The sequence below is a fragment of the Artemia sp. Qi Xiang Cuo genome, chromosome 8 (genome assembly GCF_049724085.1).
Source record: "Artemia sp. Qi Xiang Cuo chromosome 8, ASM4972408v1, whole genome shotgun sequence".
Taxonomy (NCBI): Eukaryota; Metazoa; Arthropoda; class Branchiopoda; order Anostraca; family Artemiidae; genus Artemia; species Artemia sp. Qi Xiang Cuo.
In genome coordinates, this window is record NC_142801.1 from 56,487,705 (window position 1) to 56,503,759 (window position 16,055).

Genomic DNA, 16,055 nt, shown 5'->3' on the forward strand with positions numbered 1-16,055 from the left:
AATTGATAACTTTGGATTTTCACTTTGGATTCTTCAAAAGTAATTTAGAAATCCTCGATTTAAAAATTTTTTCTTTGAAAAAAAAAAAAAAATACCGAACGGATAGATCCTATGCACAAAACTATTTTTAGGTGTAAATCATTAAATGTACTTCAATTAGTAGTTGGATTTTCCCAGCCTGAAATATATTTTAAAATCTTTAAATACAGAACTAACAATAATCAAATAAATTTGTCAAAAATAAAACTCTAAACTGCGATTCTTATCCTGATGTCCGATTATCATGGAATTCGTCACTGCATCTATTAAAATAAAATTCACGGTGTAAATAACGAAGTCAGAAGCATTCTGAAGTACCTTCACCACTGGATCTGGTGAAGCAGCTAAAAAAACAGAAAGTATCCGTACATCATTATTCAAATGAACAAAATGCTGAATTTGAAGCAGGCCTCCAAGATCTGTAAGTGTGCTATTATTCCATTTTCCAAAGTTAAACAACTTCAATTCACACAAGGATATTTTATTGGGGTCTGAAAGCTGTTGGATTTTAAACCTTTTAAATCTGTAGAAAAAATCAAAGATTTGGAGTTAGGTTATAGGTTTATGTCTCCTCTAAATGTGACGTACTAAAAGTGCGTTTTCGCAAGGATGTGTCCAGACAGCAACTGCCAACTCACTGCAGTACAGACAGCTGCAACAGCTACAGATAGCTACAAAAGGAAGAAGCTGCAACCCCTCTCCCCTACCGAAAAATTTGAGAAGGGGGAAAAGTAACCAGTGAAGACCTAAGCAGTTACCTTGTTTGTTTTTTTTACCAAAGAATACAAATTCCTGAATTTAAGTTAAAATCATTTTGGAGTAAAAATACAGTTTAACCGATCAAAGTAGTGCGAATAAGATAGAAACGCCACGTCTGGGCTTTAAGATAAGCCTTGGCTATTCCTGAAAAAAAAACTTGACGAGACATTATTGCAACAAAGTGGAAAAGGAACCCAAACGCTATTCTGCACTTATGTCGTAACTACCCTAGTAGCAGAATGTAAGAACAAAAAAGGCGCATCCGTTTTTCGTTTGACCTTTTGAAATAGTAAATTTCTTCCGGCAGGACAAATTCTACCAACAGATCTCATTAGTAGCGGCTTTAAACTGGCAATACATTCCCATTTTTACCTACCATACATTCAGCTCCACAAACACTGGATCTTTTCAATTGGCTTTTTCTTGAAATTTTAAAAATTGTGGATACATTTTTACTATCACAAGGCGATACGTTGAACTGTATCAAATAGAGAAAGGTCTGTTAATGAAGGAAATATATTACAAAGCTAGCTGTACAAAAAATGAAAAAGAAATGAAGATGTAGAAGGAAAAATTTAGACAACCAGTCAAGCCTTTTGTCTTCTATCAGTTTCTTCTCGAATAATTTTCGGCAGTGACATGGCATACAGAACCTGAAATATAAATTTTCTTTGTTATTTTCTAGGATTTGACAACAGTGTAGATGAAATTTGAAACTTTCTGACAATTTTCCTGGTGACATAAACTACTCAAAAGATGCATTGAATTTTGAACAACCAGTTAACACAGCTTTTTACTTAAGTTAAGCGTAATCTAATAGAAGTTTTAATCCAAGCTTGTTATATAAAATTTCCAACATTTCTTTTTATACGACGGGTAAGAAAGCTTAAGGTGGATCTCTCATTTTAATCATATGACACCTCTTCTAAGAAACTCGCAGGGATGTTAAAACCCGGTATACCGTAATACTTCAAGATTTATATATATATATATATATATATATATATATATATATACATACATATATATATATATATATATATATATATATACATATATATATATATATATATATATATATATATATATATATATATATATATATATATATATATATACATAGATAATTTCGGAGACCACACTGACTTTCCACGACAATAAATAAAAGTTCAATGGGGATAAAATCCTTTTAATAGACAGTGTTTCACAAACAGTGATAGAAATTCACAAAAATACCAGATATTTCGGTCACATATGCAGTGACCGTCATCAGTAGTAAAACTGTTGACATCAGTATTAAAACATGTGGTAAAACTGTTGAAGTTTTACTACTGATGACGGTCACTGCATATGTGACCAAAATAACTAGTATTTTTGTGAATTTCTATCACTGTTTGTCAAACACTGTCTATTACAAGGATTTTATCCCTATCTGAACTTTTATTTATCGTTATGTATATACAGGAAGAATCATACGCCAAGATTTTGCCCTTTTCTGTTTATAATCTTTCCAGGAAAACCCTCCCCCCTCCGAAAAAAAACTGCCCAGTATGTAACTAAAAAATCCTTAAAGTACCAAGGACAGGTTCCCTGGTTCTGTTTGCTTAGTCCAACAGTCCAATGTGGCAAAACAGACGAAAATGTGATACTCGCCTAAAAACTTCATTATTTTAAAAAAAAAGAAACATCTTTGAAATTTGCAGTTTTCAAGTATGAATATACTTGAGTCAAGGAGTTGGAGGGGGTGTTTTAATTTTTATGTCCTTAGTACTCCAAAACAGTGAATGAGTGACATTCCCAACTTTCATCTAGAGTTAAAGACGTTCTTCTATCATAAGCCATTACGTTATTAATAGTTACAATTATTACGATGGTCCAACACCCATTAGTTTTTCTGTTTTTCTGTTGTTTTTGTTCCTATTAAAAAAAAGAAAAAAAAACAATATTACAAGGGAACCACACTCCTTTTGTTACACACGACCAGAAACAGTTGTATACAACAGATTTTTCAAGTTAGCCTCCTGATAGCGTTTAGATTATTGTTCAATTTTTAATTATTTTAATAGTATAACCAATATTGTATTTGGCCATATAACCAAAATCAATTTTTAGAAACAGATTTTTTTACGGAAGTAATGAGCAAAGTTAAAAATTAAAAAGAACAAAAATTAGGCTTTGCTGAAAGCACAAAACTGCAGACAAAAAATTATGTTCTTTTAAGAGCAGAAAATTCCATAAGTAGCCTGCAAAAAAAAAATAAAAAAAAAATCATAAGACTAGTTATTACACTCTCAATAGTCTTCCACTAATTATGACATCAAAAATTTTTAGCGTAAATTATCCAAAAACTGCAATCAAGTACAGTTTTCAGTAAGCCCCTTAGTTCTTAAAATTCCACAAATGTTGGTAAATATCACGAGTCGTTGTATTTCAGCTAGTTTTGTTGATACTTGCATAATCTGCGAAGCAGTAATATTTTATCCTTTTAAGTTCTGACTTCGCTCTTTACTACCGTAAGGTAAATCTGCTTTTAAAAAATCGTTTTTTGTTCGTTTTTAACTCTGAATATACACAATAAACCTTACAAAAGCTTCCTTGTGTAATTTGGGCAATGAAATTAATGAAGTCAATACGAGTTTTTGCTAAAATAGGCGATTATATATAGGTTTTACTTCCTAAATCCTTTAAGCTTTTCCACGACATATGCAACTTTTTCACATAAAAAAAAGGGTATGGGGCATATTATCAACGGTATCTTTGAGAAAGCACAGATTAAAATTTAATTGTTTTCATGAAAATAAAAGAAGGGATTTTTTTTCTCAAGACGGGTTTTTAGTTATTTTCCATCTCAGATCTCAACTTGCCTAGGGAAATGAGATTGCAAGTATAGAAGATTGGGGATTGTATACATCCACCTTAGGGTTTTTAAGCATGAAGAAGGCAATCGTACTTTTGATATATTTCTCAGCCTTTTCAGAAATGGCCCCAAAAATGTTGGTGCCACAAGGCACTTCTTCAAACGGGTCGTTAAGAATCTCTACTATCTTGCGATAGCTCACTAGCCCAGGTGAAAAAAAGAAGCATACATCACTGCTAATCAAGGCCGCATCGAGGGGGGTTAGGGGGTTTGACCCCCCCCCCAAAAAAAAAATATTTGTCTGAATAATAGAAACGTAAAAAATGGATATAAACAATTTCGTATGTCTTTTTTGAGTTTTTGTTTGTACAACCCCCCCCCCCTTCCCGGATAAAAGCATACCCGTGTAAAACACCCCCCGAAATAAAATTATGGATAAGGCTCTGCTTCTAATCATGCAAAAAAAGTATTTTTATTTGTTTTTTTAATGGGGGGGGGGGGGTCAAAACCCCTCTGTCTCGGATTTTCGACCACCGAAAATTAATGGACTATCTTGGAACTTACATGATGGGGCATTTGGGCCCTTTTCTAGAAAAGAATTAACATTTGTTTCACAAAACTGCAGAAAACACCACTTAGTTGTGGTGTGATGTTTCATTACTTAAAAGGGGCGCTAGATATTGTAACTTCAAATTAAATGAACCTTATTCCAATATTAAGCGAGCCCGGATTCAATATGCACCACCCTGAGGGAAAGAAAGAAGACACCAATCCTGCCAATCTGGGAAAGGGATTTTCCTTGGTGTTCAAGACAGGGTACCATAAGTCTCCAGTTCATGGTTTTCGACACTGGAAGTTTCAATTGTACACTTTTTGTTCCGACCCCTCAATATTATAGAAGGATTTCAGGCTCTTTTTCCAAATCCTTAAAAAATTGGTTTCGCAATAAACATATTATTAAGTTAAGCCTACGTAACAATTGTCATTCCTAAGTCCCTTTTCAATGAAAAATTATTTTCATTAAAGATTTTTCAAAACTTGCGCTTATGTATTTGGTTACTATAGACTGCGTTTTGCTCTTTACTAGTTGGTGGCTATTCCGCATTGCTTTATTTTCACTATCTTGGAAGGTTCTCATGTACTGGAATTTCTTGTACTGTGGACAAACAGGGTAGTTTCGTTTTTAATCTTCATAAAGCTACAAGGAAAGATCAACGAATTCGCATACCACTACTATCCTTTCTAGCGTTAATGCGTTTGGGGTTGCGACTCTAGAAAACACTTGAAGAACCATCACGCACCCCCCTTTCCACCCCAAATAAATTCCTGTGCACATGCCTCATTAAGACGTCGAATGAATGAGAGATCTTCAGCTAGAGTGATGAGTTCTGAGTAAGCAATCAAATAAAAAAAAAACAAGTTTTTTCAACTGAAAGTAGGGAGCAACATTAAAACTTAAAACGAACAGTTATTATTGGGTATTTGTGGAGGTTTACCCCCTCGTCAATACCTCGCTCTTTACGCTAAAGTTCGAATTTTGTTCCAATTCTTTAAGAATGACCCCTGAATCACAAAGGCCGTTTAATTAGAATAAATAGCTCTTTTGCAAGTACTAAAAAAACTTTAGTGTAAAACGCGAGGTATTGACTAGGGGGCAAATCCCCTTATATACTCAATAGCTTCTGTTCGTTTTAAGTTTTAATGTTGCTCCTTACTTTCAGTTGAAAACTTTTTTTTATTTAATTTGTTGTCGTTTTTTAAATAATGCCGAGAAATCTGGCACCCCCTGCATGAAGAATCCTCTTCCACAATGAAAAAATCCTCCATGAGAAGATCCTCCTACGTAACCCCCTCTCCCCAACCCCTCCCCTAGAAAAATCCCCCCCTGCAAACGTCTGTATACTTCGCAATAACCTATACTATATGTAAACAATGAGCAAGGCTCACAACTTGAAGCCCTTCCCCGGGGGACTGTGGGGGATTAAGTCATCCTTAAAGACATAGTTATTAGGTTTTTGACTAGGCTGAACAAAATGGCTATCTCAAAATTTTGATCAGGTGACTTTGGGAAAAAATGAGCGTGGGAGGGGGCCTAGTTACCCTCCTGTTTTCTTGGTTACTTTAAAAGGCACTAGAACTTTTAATTTTCGTTCTAAGGAGCCCTTTCGCGATAGTCTAGAACCACTGGGTCGGTAAGATCACCCCTGAAAAAAAAAAAAAAAAAAAAAAAAACAAAAACCCAACCGTGATCTTTCTTCTGGCAAAAAAAATACAAAACTCCACATTCTTGCAGATAGGAGCTTGAAACTTCTACAATAGGGTTCTCTGATACACTGAAACTGATGGTGTGATTTTGCTTGATTCTATGACTTTTAAGGGGTGTTTCCCCCTTTTTTCAAAAACTAGGCAAATTTTCTCAGGCTCGTAACTTTTGATGGGTAATACTAAACTTGTTAAAACTTATATATTCTAAATCAGTGTAAAAATATGATGCTTTTGATGTATCTATTGGTATCAAAATTCAGTTTTTTAGAGTTTCGGTTACTATTGAGCCGGGTCGCTCCTAACTTACAGTACGTTACCGCTAACTGTTTGATTCGTTTGTGCTGGCTCACTAAGAAAGAACGGTGGAAATGAAACATTTCAATATATATATATATATATATATATATATATATATATATATATATATATATATATATATATATATATATATATATATATATATATATATATATATATATATATATATATATATATATATATATATATATATATATATATATATATATAGAGTAGTCGTGCTCAAGAAGTTGCTCAAAACATAATACAAATACTGAGTTGCAAGCAAGATTCTTCTCGTGAAAAACAGCATTTTGCAATTTGTCACTAAGTTTTAGTCCTACAAATGTCCTGAAACAATTTATTTCGACGATAGTATCATATATTCCTATTCTTTGACTGAAGCATTTGCCTCTGCACCGTACCTAGCTTTTGTACCTAGTACTTTTTTTTCCTAACACCCTAAGTCTCAACCTTATTCTACGCGGTCCTGAGTTAAGCAAAAACACCGTGCACTTTTATCGGTCTGCTTCTAACATCATTCCACAACAACCATTGTTAGCTATAATCATACTTCACGTAAAAGATATAAAAGATATAAAACTATTGTATTTTAAACGATCTTTATGGGACTTTTTTTCCTCGTGAGAAGTTTTCAACATTTTCATTATAGCGCGGTTACCTGTCTCCGCTTTTCTAATACATCTTTTCACAAATATGGAATCCAGTAATAAAACTTCTTGGTTTACAATATTACCCAGAACACAAACTCTAGACAGTTTTTCTTTCCGTAATAACAATTGAAATGGAACTTGCAACTACAGTTAAGCAGTGGCGTAATTTCACCAAGATCAAGGGGGAGGGGGAAACTTGGAGCCAATTTTCCCAAATCAAATGAAAACGAAAGTGAAAAATGAAAAATGAGCAATGTAGTACCATAAAGGCAAAAATATATTAAAAAACTGACGTGTTTCTCTGAATGCTTGAATTATGCAGGCTTATCTTAGTTTTGACAATATCTTTTGCAGAAATTAAATTTCAGCGGGGGAAGAGAAGAGGGGGCAAAATGACATCTAGAGGGGGCAGTTGCCCCTCTCCTGGCCCATAGCAAATTACGCCCTTGCAGTTAAGCTTCTTAGTTGAAACTAAGCCAAGAAATGAAGACAGGGATGTCTCAGCATAGGCCACTCCCAAATTGGGCTTATAATCAACTATACAGAAAATTATTCTACAGCTACTGGGAGAAAGACAAAACCTTACAGCTAGCCTGCATAGAAGCAGAAAAAGAAACTAAGTTACCACAAACTCTCCTCAGCTTTAAGGTGCCTGAGGCCAACAATTTAGTAATTGGCCTCTAATCAACATCCTATAAATCTAGAAAAATAATAAATGATGCTTACCGCTGCAAAGCTTAGAAGAAGAATGGGAGCAGAGAACTGCAGATGTGGCTGTCTCATTGTAGCCCCGCCCCAAATTGGGCCTAAAATTAATCCAACAAAAGTTGCCAATCTCCTGAGACCTTGTGCAGCCCCTGAAACATGAGTAGTTTTTAAAACGTGTGACTTTTCACATGTTATCTAAACAGTAAAAAAAAGTAGATTCTTAGTTAAACACCTCGATCTTTATTTTTTTTAAAATATCGAGGTGAGTTTGTTAAACCACTGAACGTTAATATAAATAATCATTAAATAAACAACTGTACAAAAATTAAAATGGCTAAATTAAAACGTTGTTTATAAAAAATAACATAAAGGCTTTTGCAATGTATTATCATTAGTTTTGAAGTGTTAGCATAAAAAATGAAGGATTAGCTGTACAAAAAACATATATTGATTTATGACAAGGAAAATAACTAGTACAAATAACTATGCAAAATATTAGAAAGAACCACAACAAGATGATACAATAATCAATGGGCATTGGGGCGATTTTTCTTTTAATGAATTACTAGGGTCTGGGTACCAACATTATATTGATTACATGCCCTTTTTGCTTCAAGTTTAAGAGAATATGTGAATCAATTTTCATAAGCAAATCAATTTATAACTCTGAATAGATCGAAGTTCAAAGTTAATGCTGATTTAATTAAATGATTTAAAAAAAATGATTTAAGAAACAAAAAAAATACTAATCTTGCAGGAATTGTTCTTTCTGTGACTTCCGGGAATATAAGCTTAATTAGAAAATGTAAGACATAAAATTTTTTATTTGAATACGTAATATACAAAACAAAAATAGAATTGACTGCAAATGTGGTTTAGCCGCTTGAAAATATTTTCTTGAACTAGAAATGGCTATTAGTTTAGCCATTAGTTTTATTTCTAATAGAAGAACCAACAGAAATTCCTTTTAATTTAACGAACACTTTTTACTTGAAAAACAAATTTTAAAAATTGAACACTGATCTTGCAGGAATATTCCTTTTTATAACTTCTGGAATTTGGCTTCATTGAAAAATGTAAGACATGAAAAAAAATGGTTTGAATATGTAATACACCAAAGAATTAGAATTGAAAACAAATGTGATTTAGAAGTTTGAAAATATTTTTGTGAATTATAAGCAACCAGTAATTAGATAAAAGTTATGGCAGTTTATATCTCCAATAGAAAAAAAAGTGCAAATTCTGTTAGTTTAGCGAAAAATAAGTTTAGAAGACTATGCTCAAACAGTGTAAAATTTTAATTTATCAAAGACAATTTATTAAATCCCTCTTTCCCCCAAAAAATCAATGAAAAACTGAAAGTTTACACCGCTGCAATTTATTGGCGACTTTCAACGTTTTTTTTTGCAATTTTTCGGTGATTTTACTTTCAAGAAAAAAAATCATGATTTTCCCTACGAAAATGTTTTTGAGCTAGCATTTTCACTTGGATTTTTTGGCGCTTTCGTTCTTGTTAAGTTTTGAAATTAGTTTTAAATGTATGTTCAGCAATTGTCTGAGTTGGGTCATGTCTGATTTCATTTTTGAAATTACCATGCACACTATGTTAAGAATTCACTAAGAAAAGAGCAGCTGATGTTTACTAAACTTACTAAACTAAATAAACTTACTAAACTTACTAAATGTTTACTAAACTAAATGTTAAGAATTCACTAAGAAAAGAGCAGCTAATGTTTACTAAACTTACTAAACTAAATAAAATTACTAAACTTACTAAATGTTTACTAAACTAAATGTTAAGAATTCACTAAGAAAAGAGCAGCTAATGTTTACTAAACTTACTAAACTAAATAAACTTACTAAACTTACTAAATGTTTACTAAACTAAATGTTAAGAATTCACTAAGAAAAGAGCAGCTAATGTTTACTAAACTTACTAAACTAAATAAACTTACTAAACTTACTAAATGTTTACTAAACTAAATGTTAAGAATTCACTAAGAAAAGAGCAGCTAATGTTTACTAAACTAAATAAACTTACTAAATGTTTACTAAACTAAATGTTAAGAATTCACTAATAAAAGAGAAGCTAATGTTTACTAAACTAAATAAACTTACTAAATGTTTACTAAACTAAATGTTAAGAATTCACTAAGAAAAGAGCAGCTAATGTTTACTAAACTAAATAAACTTACTAAACTTACTAAATGTTTACTAAACTAAATGTTAAGAATTCACTAAGAAAAAAGCAGCTAATGTTTACTGGACTTACTAAACTAAATAAACTTACTAAACTTACTAAATGTTTACTAAACTAAACGTTAAGAATTCACTAAGAAAAGAGGAGTTAATGTTTACTAAACTTACTAAACTAAATAAACTTACTAAAGCTACTAAACGTTCACTAAACTAAATGTTAAGAATTCACTAAGAAAAGAGCAGCTGATGTTTTACTAAGCATCACCTTCAATATCATCTGTTTTAAGAAGATCTAATCGGGAATCTTTCAATTCTAAGAGATTTAATTAGGAAAATTATCCCATGTGATGGAATTTACCGTGCTCAAGTTGAATCTCAAGTGCAATTTTCTATTTGATGCTTATTTCTTATTGCTATGTTTAAATCTTTAAACATAAATTTTTTATTCACTTAATTACAATCATTCAGATAAAATTTGACCAAACTATTTTTCTCTTTAAAAAAATTCCTCAACTAATTTTTGCATGTTCATTTTTTTCCTAATCAGTTTTTCTGTAACTTGAATCTGTGATTTTTTGTTGAAATTACCAAGTTAATTACCAAGATATGTATTTTTGACATATCATCGAAACTAACCACAAAATTTCTTGAAACTGCGATAATTGCCAAAAAGAACAAATATTGCTATTTTCGCACTAGGTTCCAGCTGTGCATCCCCTGGTGGTAAATAAGTAACGAGAAAAACCTCTAAACAAAAATAATTTGCAATCTGGATCTGAAATACTGGACATTTTGAAATATCGTCAAAAACTAACCATAAAATTTACTAAAAGTACGATTATCAGCGAAAAGGACGAATATTGTTGTCTCTCATGTGTCAAACTTTCCAGTCAAACTTGGGTAGGTAAAATTGAAAAAAACCTCTAAATTAAAATACTCTGCATTCTAAATCTTAGAACGAGTTACTTATTTTCTTCTTTAAAAAAATATATTTACTATTTTTTTATTACCGAGGTTAAATCACTAAAGAGAAAAAAGGAAAAGAAATATTTGCCCGTATATGCTATCCATCAGGACCTACTCCCAAGAGCTTTTTACTATTTTGATCACTAAAGTTGATTGTGTAAACTAGCCATAAAGCGGTACCACCCAATATGGTTTTAAAACAATATTAATTCGAAATTAGCAAGTTTTTATGAATATATTATCAATTATTTTAAACCGACCCATTTTTGTTGAGATGAAGGTAAAATTTCGGCACATATAATTTCGGAAAAAATCATATTTGGCTAAGATATATAAGAGTATTTAAGGTTATATGAAATAGTAAAAGAATACCTTGAACGCCTTCGCTGACACATTTTGACATCAAGCCTGCTGAGGAAACTCCAGTTATGGTATAACCAATAAATAATAAGACTCCGCCTATTAGAAAATATTCTAAGCCTTCCATGACACCTATAAAAGAGATAGATCTGTAAATTCACATAGTTATGACAGAATGTATTCTCTGGAAAAGTCCAGACGGAAATTTTCGCATGACTGCATTTTTTTTAATGTCTTGTCATTATGGATACTCATTTTAAAGACGTTATTTTGCTTTAATGAATTTGATTACAGTTTAGCAACATTTTTATTCTGTAATTCAAAAACACTTTCAAATTGCTAGGGAATTCTGAATTCCCATAATATAGCAGCTGCTATCAGAGGGGTTTTCAAATAAATCAATAATCGTCCTGTAGATACGTTCTGCTTTGCAAAAAAAATAGAAAAGCTTTTCAAAGATACGAAAGCACTTTTTTGGAACGTTTCCGTGAAAACACATTTCGGGGTCGACTTAGCCTAACCAAATCTTGCAAGCGATAGTCCAAGTTTCGTTTCTTTTAGCTTAAGTAAATAAACAAACAAAGTAAAAGACCCGGACGTTAATTTGAATATGTCTGGCAGCAGACATTATAACTAAAGTAAGCTATTTTGAAAAATAAAATTTTGAAGAAGTTCAGATGATGGAAAGCTTATGATGGCACCCACCTATTTCACCAGCCACTATTTCGTCAGTTTTTAATCTGCCACTAGAAGACTAAGTGCTTTTTTGTTTATTTATCCGATTTACTACTTTTATGAATTTTTTTTTTGTTTCATAATTTAAATGATGTCTTTTCAGAATGATGGTCAGTCTCTCACGTCACATTTTTTACAAAAATCCATTAAACGCAAACTGGAAATATTTAAACTAATTTTGTAAATTATCGATGATGGCTTTTAATTTTTAATAATAATTAAGCACCGTTTATGCTAATTCCTTTCTTGAAGGAATTGAAAAATATACGGCAGCGTTGTTTATATATAACAGACCATTTTCAAGACCTCTCTGGCGTGCACTTTGGAATGGTAAACATATCTTGAATTTTAGCAGGTCTTAAGTCAAACTATCTTATGGAAAAGAGTCATTACAGTGAGAGTAACTCGTCATTATCCCGCTCGTACTGATTTCCTCTGCCAAAAAACTTGGCAGGTAATTGCAGAGACCCGTGGAGCATCAGTGTTGCTTGTAAAACCAGCAATATTTCTATAGACAAATTTTGGGGCTGGCTTATTGGCTGACTAAAATGGGGTATAATATGACGTTGGTTCTTTGGTATCTGATGCTCCTGACAAGCGCGTTCGGAAAGAGGGATATGCTACCTGCAAATTGTTTTGTTGTCGGTGAAAGACGATATGTCTTGCGTCCCCAAAGCTCAAAATGTCAATGAAACCAATAGTTCAATCCGGTTTAAGGTAAAGTTTTATGTAAAATTAATTACAAATTTGGTCATAGCTTAGAATAGCCTGACAGATTCCCGTATATCAGTTTTCTTGGATACAAACCCAACTTTCCACAAGGAAATTCATTTTAAATGACCGCCAACTTTTGCTCATAATGCAGAATAATGAATGTCATTTCTTTGATATTGGAGATCTTTTGGTCATATTTCTCAGAAAAGGTCAATGTGTCTATAAAACAAAAGTCTTACCTGGTTTGAAGTTTGGAACAACAATAATAAACCATGTATTTGCTGCTAAAAGAGTTGTACATCCAATGCCAAGGAGTACAGAGTCCCGAACTTTTCGACTTACAAAAGCAATAGTAATATAAACTGTGATTGACACCATTCCTCCACCCATATAGACAAGACTAGACATCCAGGTACTCATACCAAAGTAAAATTTAAGAATTGGGGCTATGACTGTCTGAAAAAAAATTAAATATAAATGTTTACATTTAAGAAATTAGAAGCTAAAATATAAAAAAAATGGATAAAAAAAAGATTGATTGTATGGTAGCTCCTTGGGAGGAGTAAAAAAGTTTAGAGGTAAACCATAAATATTAACAACGAAAGCGGTTCATGTGGTCAAATCTAGTGGCACCGATTCAAAGTATAGGGAGGGGGTATCCAAAATCTACGGGGGATAATTTTGCCATTTTCAAATTTTTTTTCAATGAAAATACCAAAAAGGTATTTTAGAGATACAGGAGGTCAAGATCTAAGGTAATTTTGAAATCAAGATCACCGGACAGATTTCTTTTTTTAAAGCGTGTTTTTAAACTTGCAATTCTAAGGTCTGTGGTTCCACCTTTGCAAGGTTGCAGCTATTACTGCATCCATTATAGCATCAAGCAAATAATAACATTGGCAAAAAAGAAGTAGGAACTGTGCTAAAAAGAGCAGTTAAGCTCATGAGTTCCTAATGATAGAACTGAAGCAGATTATATCAAAGACTGCATGAAACTTTATTCTCACTTCCCAGTTTTATTAGCGCTAAAAACTAACTGATCACTGTCTGATATTAAATTTTTAGCATTTCAGGTAGAAGGCATATGGGAAAATTTTAAAATTCCGATGGGAAAAAGCAACTATTCCACAAGAAGTGGCATTGGACTTGTGTCAATTCTATAACTCAGCAGTCCTAAAGTCACCAGCTAATGACATTTGACCAATCATTTGCAATCTACTAAAATGTTTATGTGTCTCAGCTAAAGATTTGTTCTTTAAGCAGAAACAACTTCCTTTCGCCACAGATTTTTGGCGAAAAATAACATTCGTGTTTGGCACCAAGATTGGAGCTAAAATTGAATATGGCTAATTCGATATTTTTTTGCCGATTGATTCTTGTTAAATGACTCATTGATTATTGAAATAAATAATGGGCAAAAAAGCTAAGAATTTGTTTGTGTTATTTTGACAAAAATAATGAAGGATTGGGTTAAAGGCCTTAGAATTGGGCTACAGTATACTCTCCATTCAATCCTTTAAAACCAAAGTTGGTCTAGCTAAAGAATATGTGAAATTAAATTTTCGTTTTTCAGTTTTATTAGCAATAAAAAGCAAAATATTGTGGAATAAATAGGGGGAGGGGGTGGTTTGGTATATAACACTCAAGATTAAAGCTGTAAAAAACTCTATCACCTTGAAAAACTGGAAAACTAAAATCGGAAAATTATGTCTTTAGCACTTTTGATAAAAGATACAAGTAAGTATTCAAATTCAGAAAGGAAAAAGAAACTATTCTAAACAGGATACTTTGAGCTTTTGACAATCTACGCATGCAGTTTCGGAGTTGCAAAGTCATTAGTTCAGTTTCTTTTTTTCTTTTTTATTAGTCATTAGTTCATTAGTTATTAGTTCATTATTAGTCATTAGTTCATTAGTCATTAGTAATTTTTTATTAGTCATTGGTTCATTAGTCATTAGTTCAGTTTTCTTTTTTATCCAGCACTTAAATGGGAGTTCAAATAGTTTGTCTTAAATCTATTTTGTCGTCGATTTTTCTGTCATTATCAATAGTTTCACTGTGGTCTTCTTACATCGGATAAAAAGACAATTTTTTCTATTGTTGCAAGAAATCGCACCGATATTTTTGTGATCAGACAAATCATCATTATTTGTGTACGTCGTTAAAAAGAATCATTGCTTTTTTTCTGCCACCAGGCAAAGCATCATTCAGATTACATTGAAATTGTGAGAACTACTTAGTTAAGTTGTCCGAAATCATCAATCCAGTTTTCAAACAGTTCGTGATAACGAACTGTAAGTAAGGAGCGACCCGGCTCAATGGTAACCGAAACTCTAGAAGACAGGACTTTGATATCAATAGATACATCAAAAGGATCAGATTTTAATGCTGATTTCAAATATATAAGTTTCATCAAGTTTAGTCCTATCAATCAAAAGTTACGCGCCTGAAAAAAATTGACTGTTTTCGAAAAAAGAGGGAAAGACCCCCTAAAAGCTATAGAACCCCAATGAAAATCACACCATCATATTAAGCGTATCAGAGAACCCTACTGTATAGGTTTCAAGCTTCTATCTACAAAAATGTGGAATTTTACATTTTTTGCCAGAAGAAAGATCGCGGATGCGTTTTTTTTTTTTTTTTTTTTTTTTTTTTTTTTTCAGGGGTGATCGTATCGACCCAGTGGTCCCAGAATATCGTGAGAGGGCTCATTGGAATGGAAATTAAAAGTTCTAGTGCCCTTTTCAAGTGACAAAAAAATGGAGGGCAACTAGGCCCCCTCCCACGCTCATTTTTTTCCCAATGTCGCCCGATCAAAATTTTGAGATAGCCATTTTGTTCAGGATGGTCGTAAATATGATAACTATGTCTTTTAGGATGACTTAAGCCCCCGAAGTCCTCGGGGGGAGGGCTGAAATTTATGAACTTTACCCAATGTTAACATATAGTATTGGTTATTGGGAAGTATACAGACGTTTTTAGGGGGGATTTTTTCTGGTAGTGGGGAGGGGGGTCGAAGACTACGTGGGAGGATCTTTCCATGGAGGAAGTTTTCATGGGGGAAGGGACATTGCTATGAAGGGGACGCCGGATTTCCCAGTATTATTTAAAAAAAGATCAGAAATTAAATTAAAAAAAAAAGTTTTACAACTAAAAGTGAGCAGCAACATCAAAACTTAAAACGAACAGAAAATATTACGTATATGATTGGGTTCACCCCCTAGTCAATACCTCGCTCTTTAAGCCAAAGATTTATAAGTACTTTCATAAGAGCTATTTATTCTAATTAACATTTTTTGTGATTAAGCGGTCATTTTTAAAGAATTGGAACAAAATTCGAACCTTAGCTTAAAGAACAAGGTATTTACTAGGGGGCGAACCCCCCTAATATACGTATTAAAAATATATGAATATAGAAGTTCGTTACGCAAGTTAATTCGATATATTTATTACTAATGAAAACGTTCGTAAATAAAATTAAA

The 16,055-nt window shown here is 32.6% G+C and overlaps 1 protein-coding gene across 1 annotated transcript in view; it reads right to left on the reverse strand.

Moving 5' to 3' along the window:
• Positions 1 to 1,296: 1,296 nt before the first annotated feature.
• LOC148949593 (uncharacterized) overlaps positions 1,297 to 16,055 on the reverse strand; it is a 37,762-nt gene continuing 23,003 nt past the window's right edge. Inside the window, exons 7-10 of the mRNA XM_089093619.1 lie at positions 12,813 to 13,029; positions 11,137 to 11,256; positions 7,618 to 7,748; positions 1,297 to 1,451 (exon numbers count right to left, since the gene is read on the reverse strand). Coding sequence (XP_088949745.1) covers positions 1,386 to 1,451; positions 7,618 to 7,748; positions 11,137 to 11,256; positions 12,813 to 13,029 — 534 coding nt within the window. The 3' untranslated portion in view covers positions 1,297 to 1,385. The remainder of the gene's footprint in view (positions 1,452 to 7,617; positions 7,749 to 11,136; positions 11,257 to 12,812; positions 13,030 to 16,055) is intronic.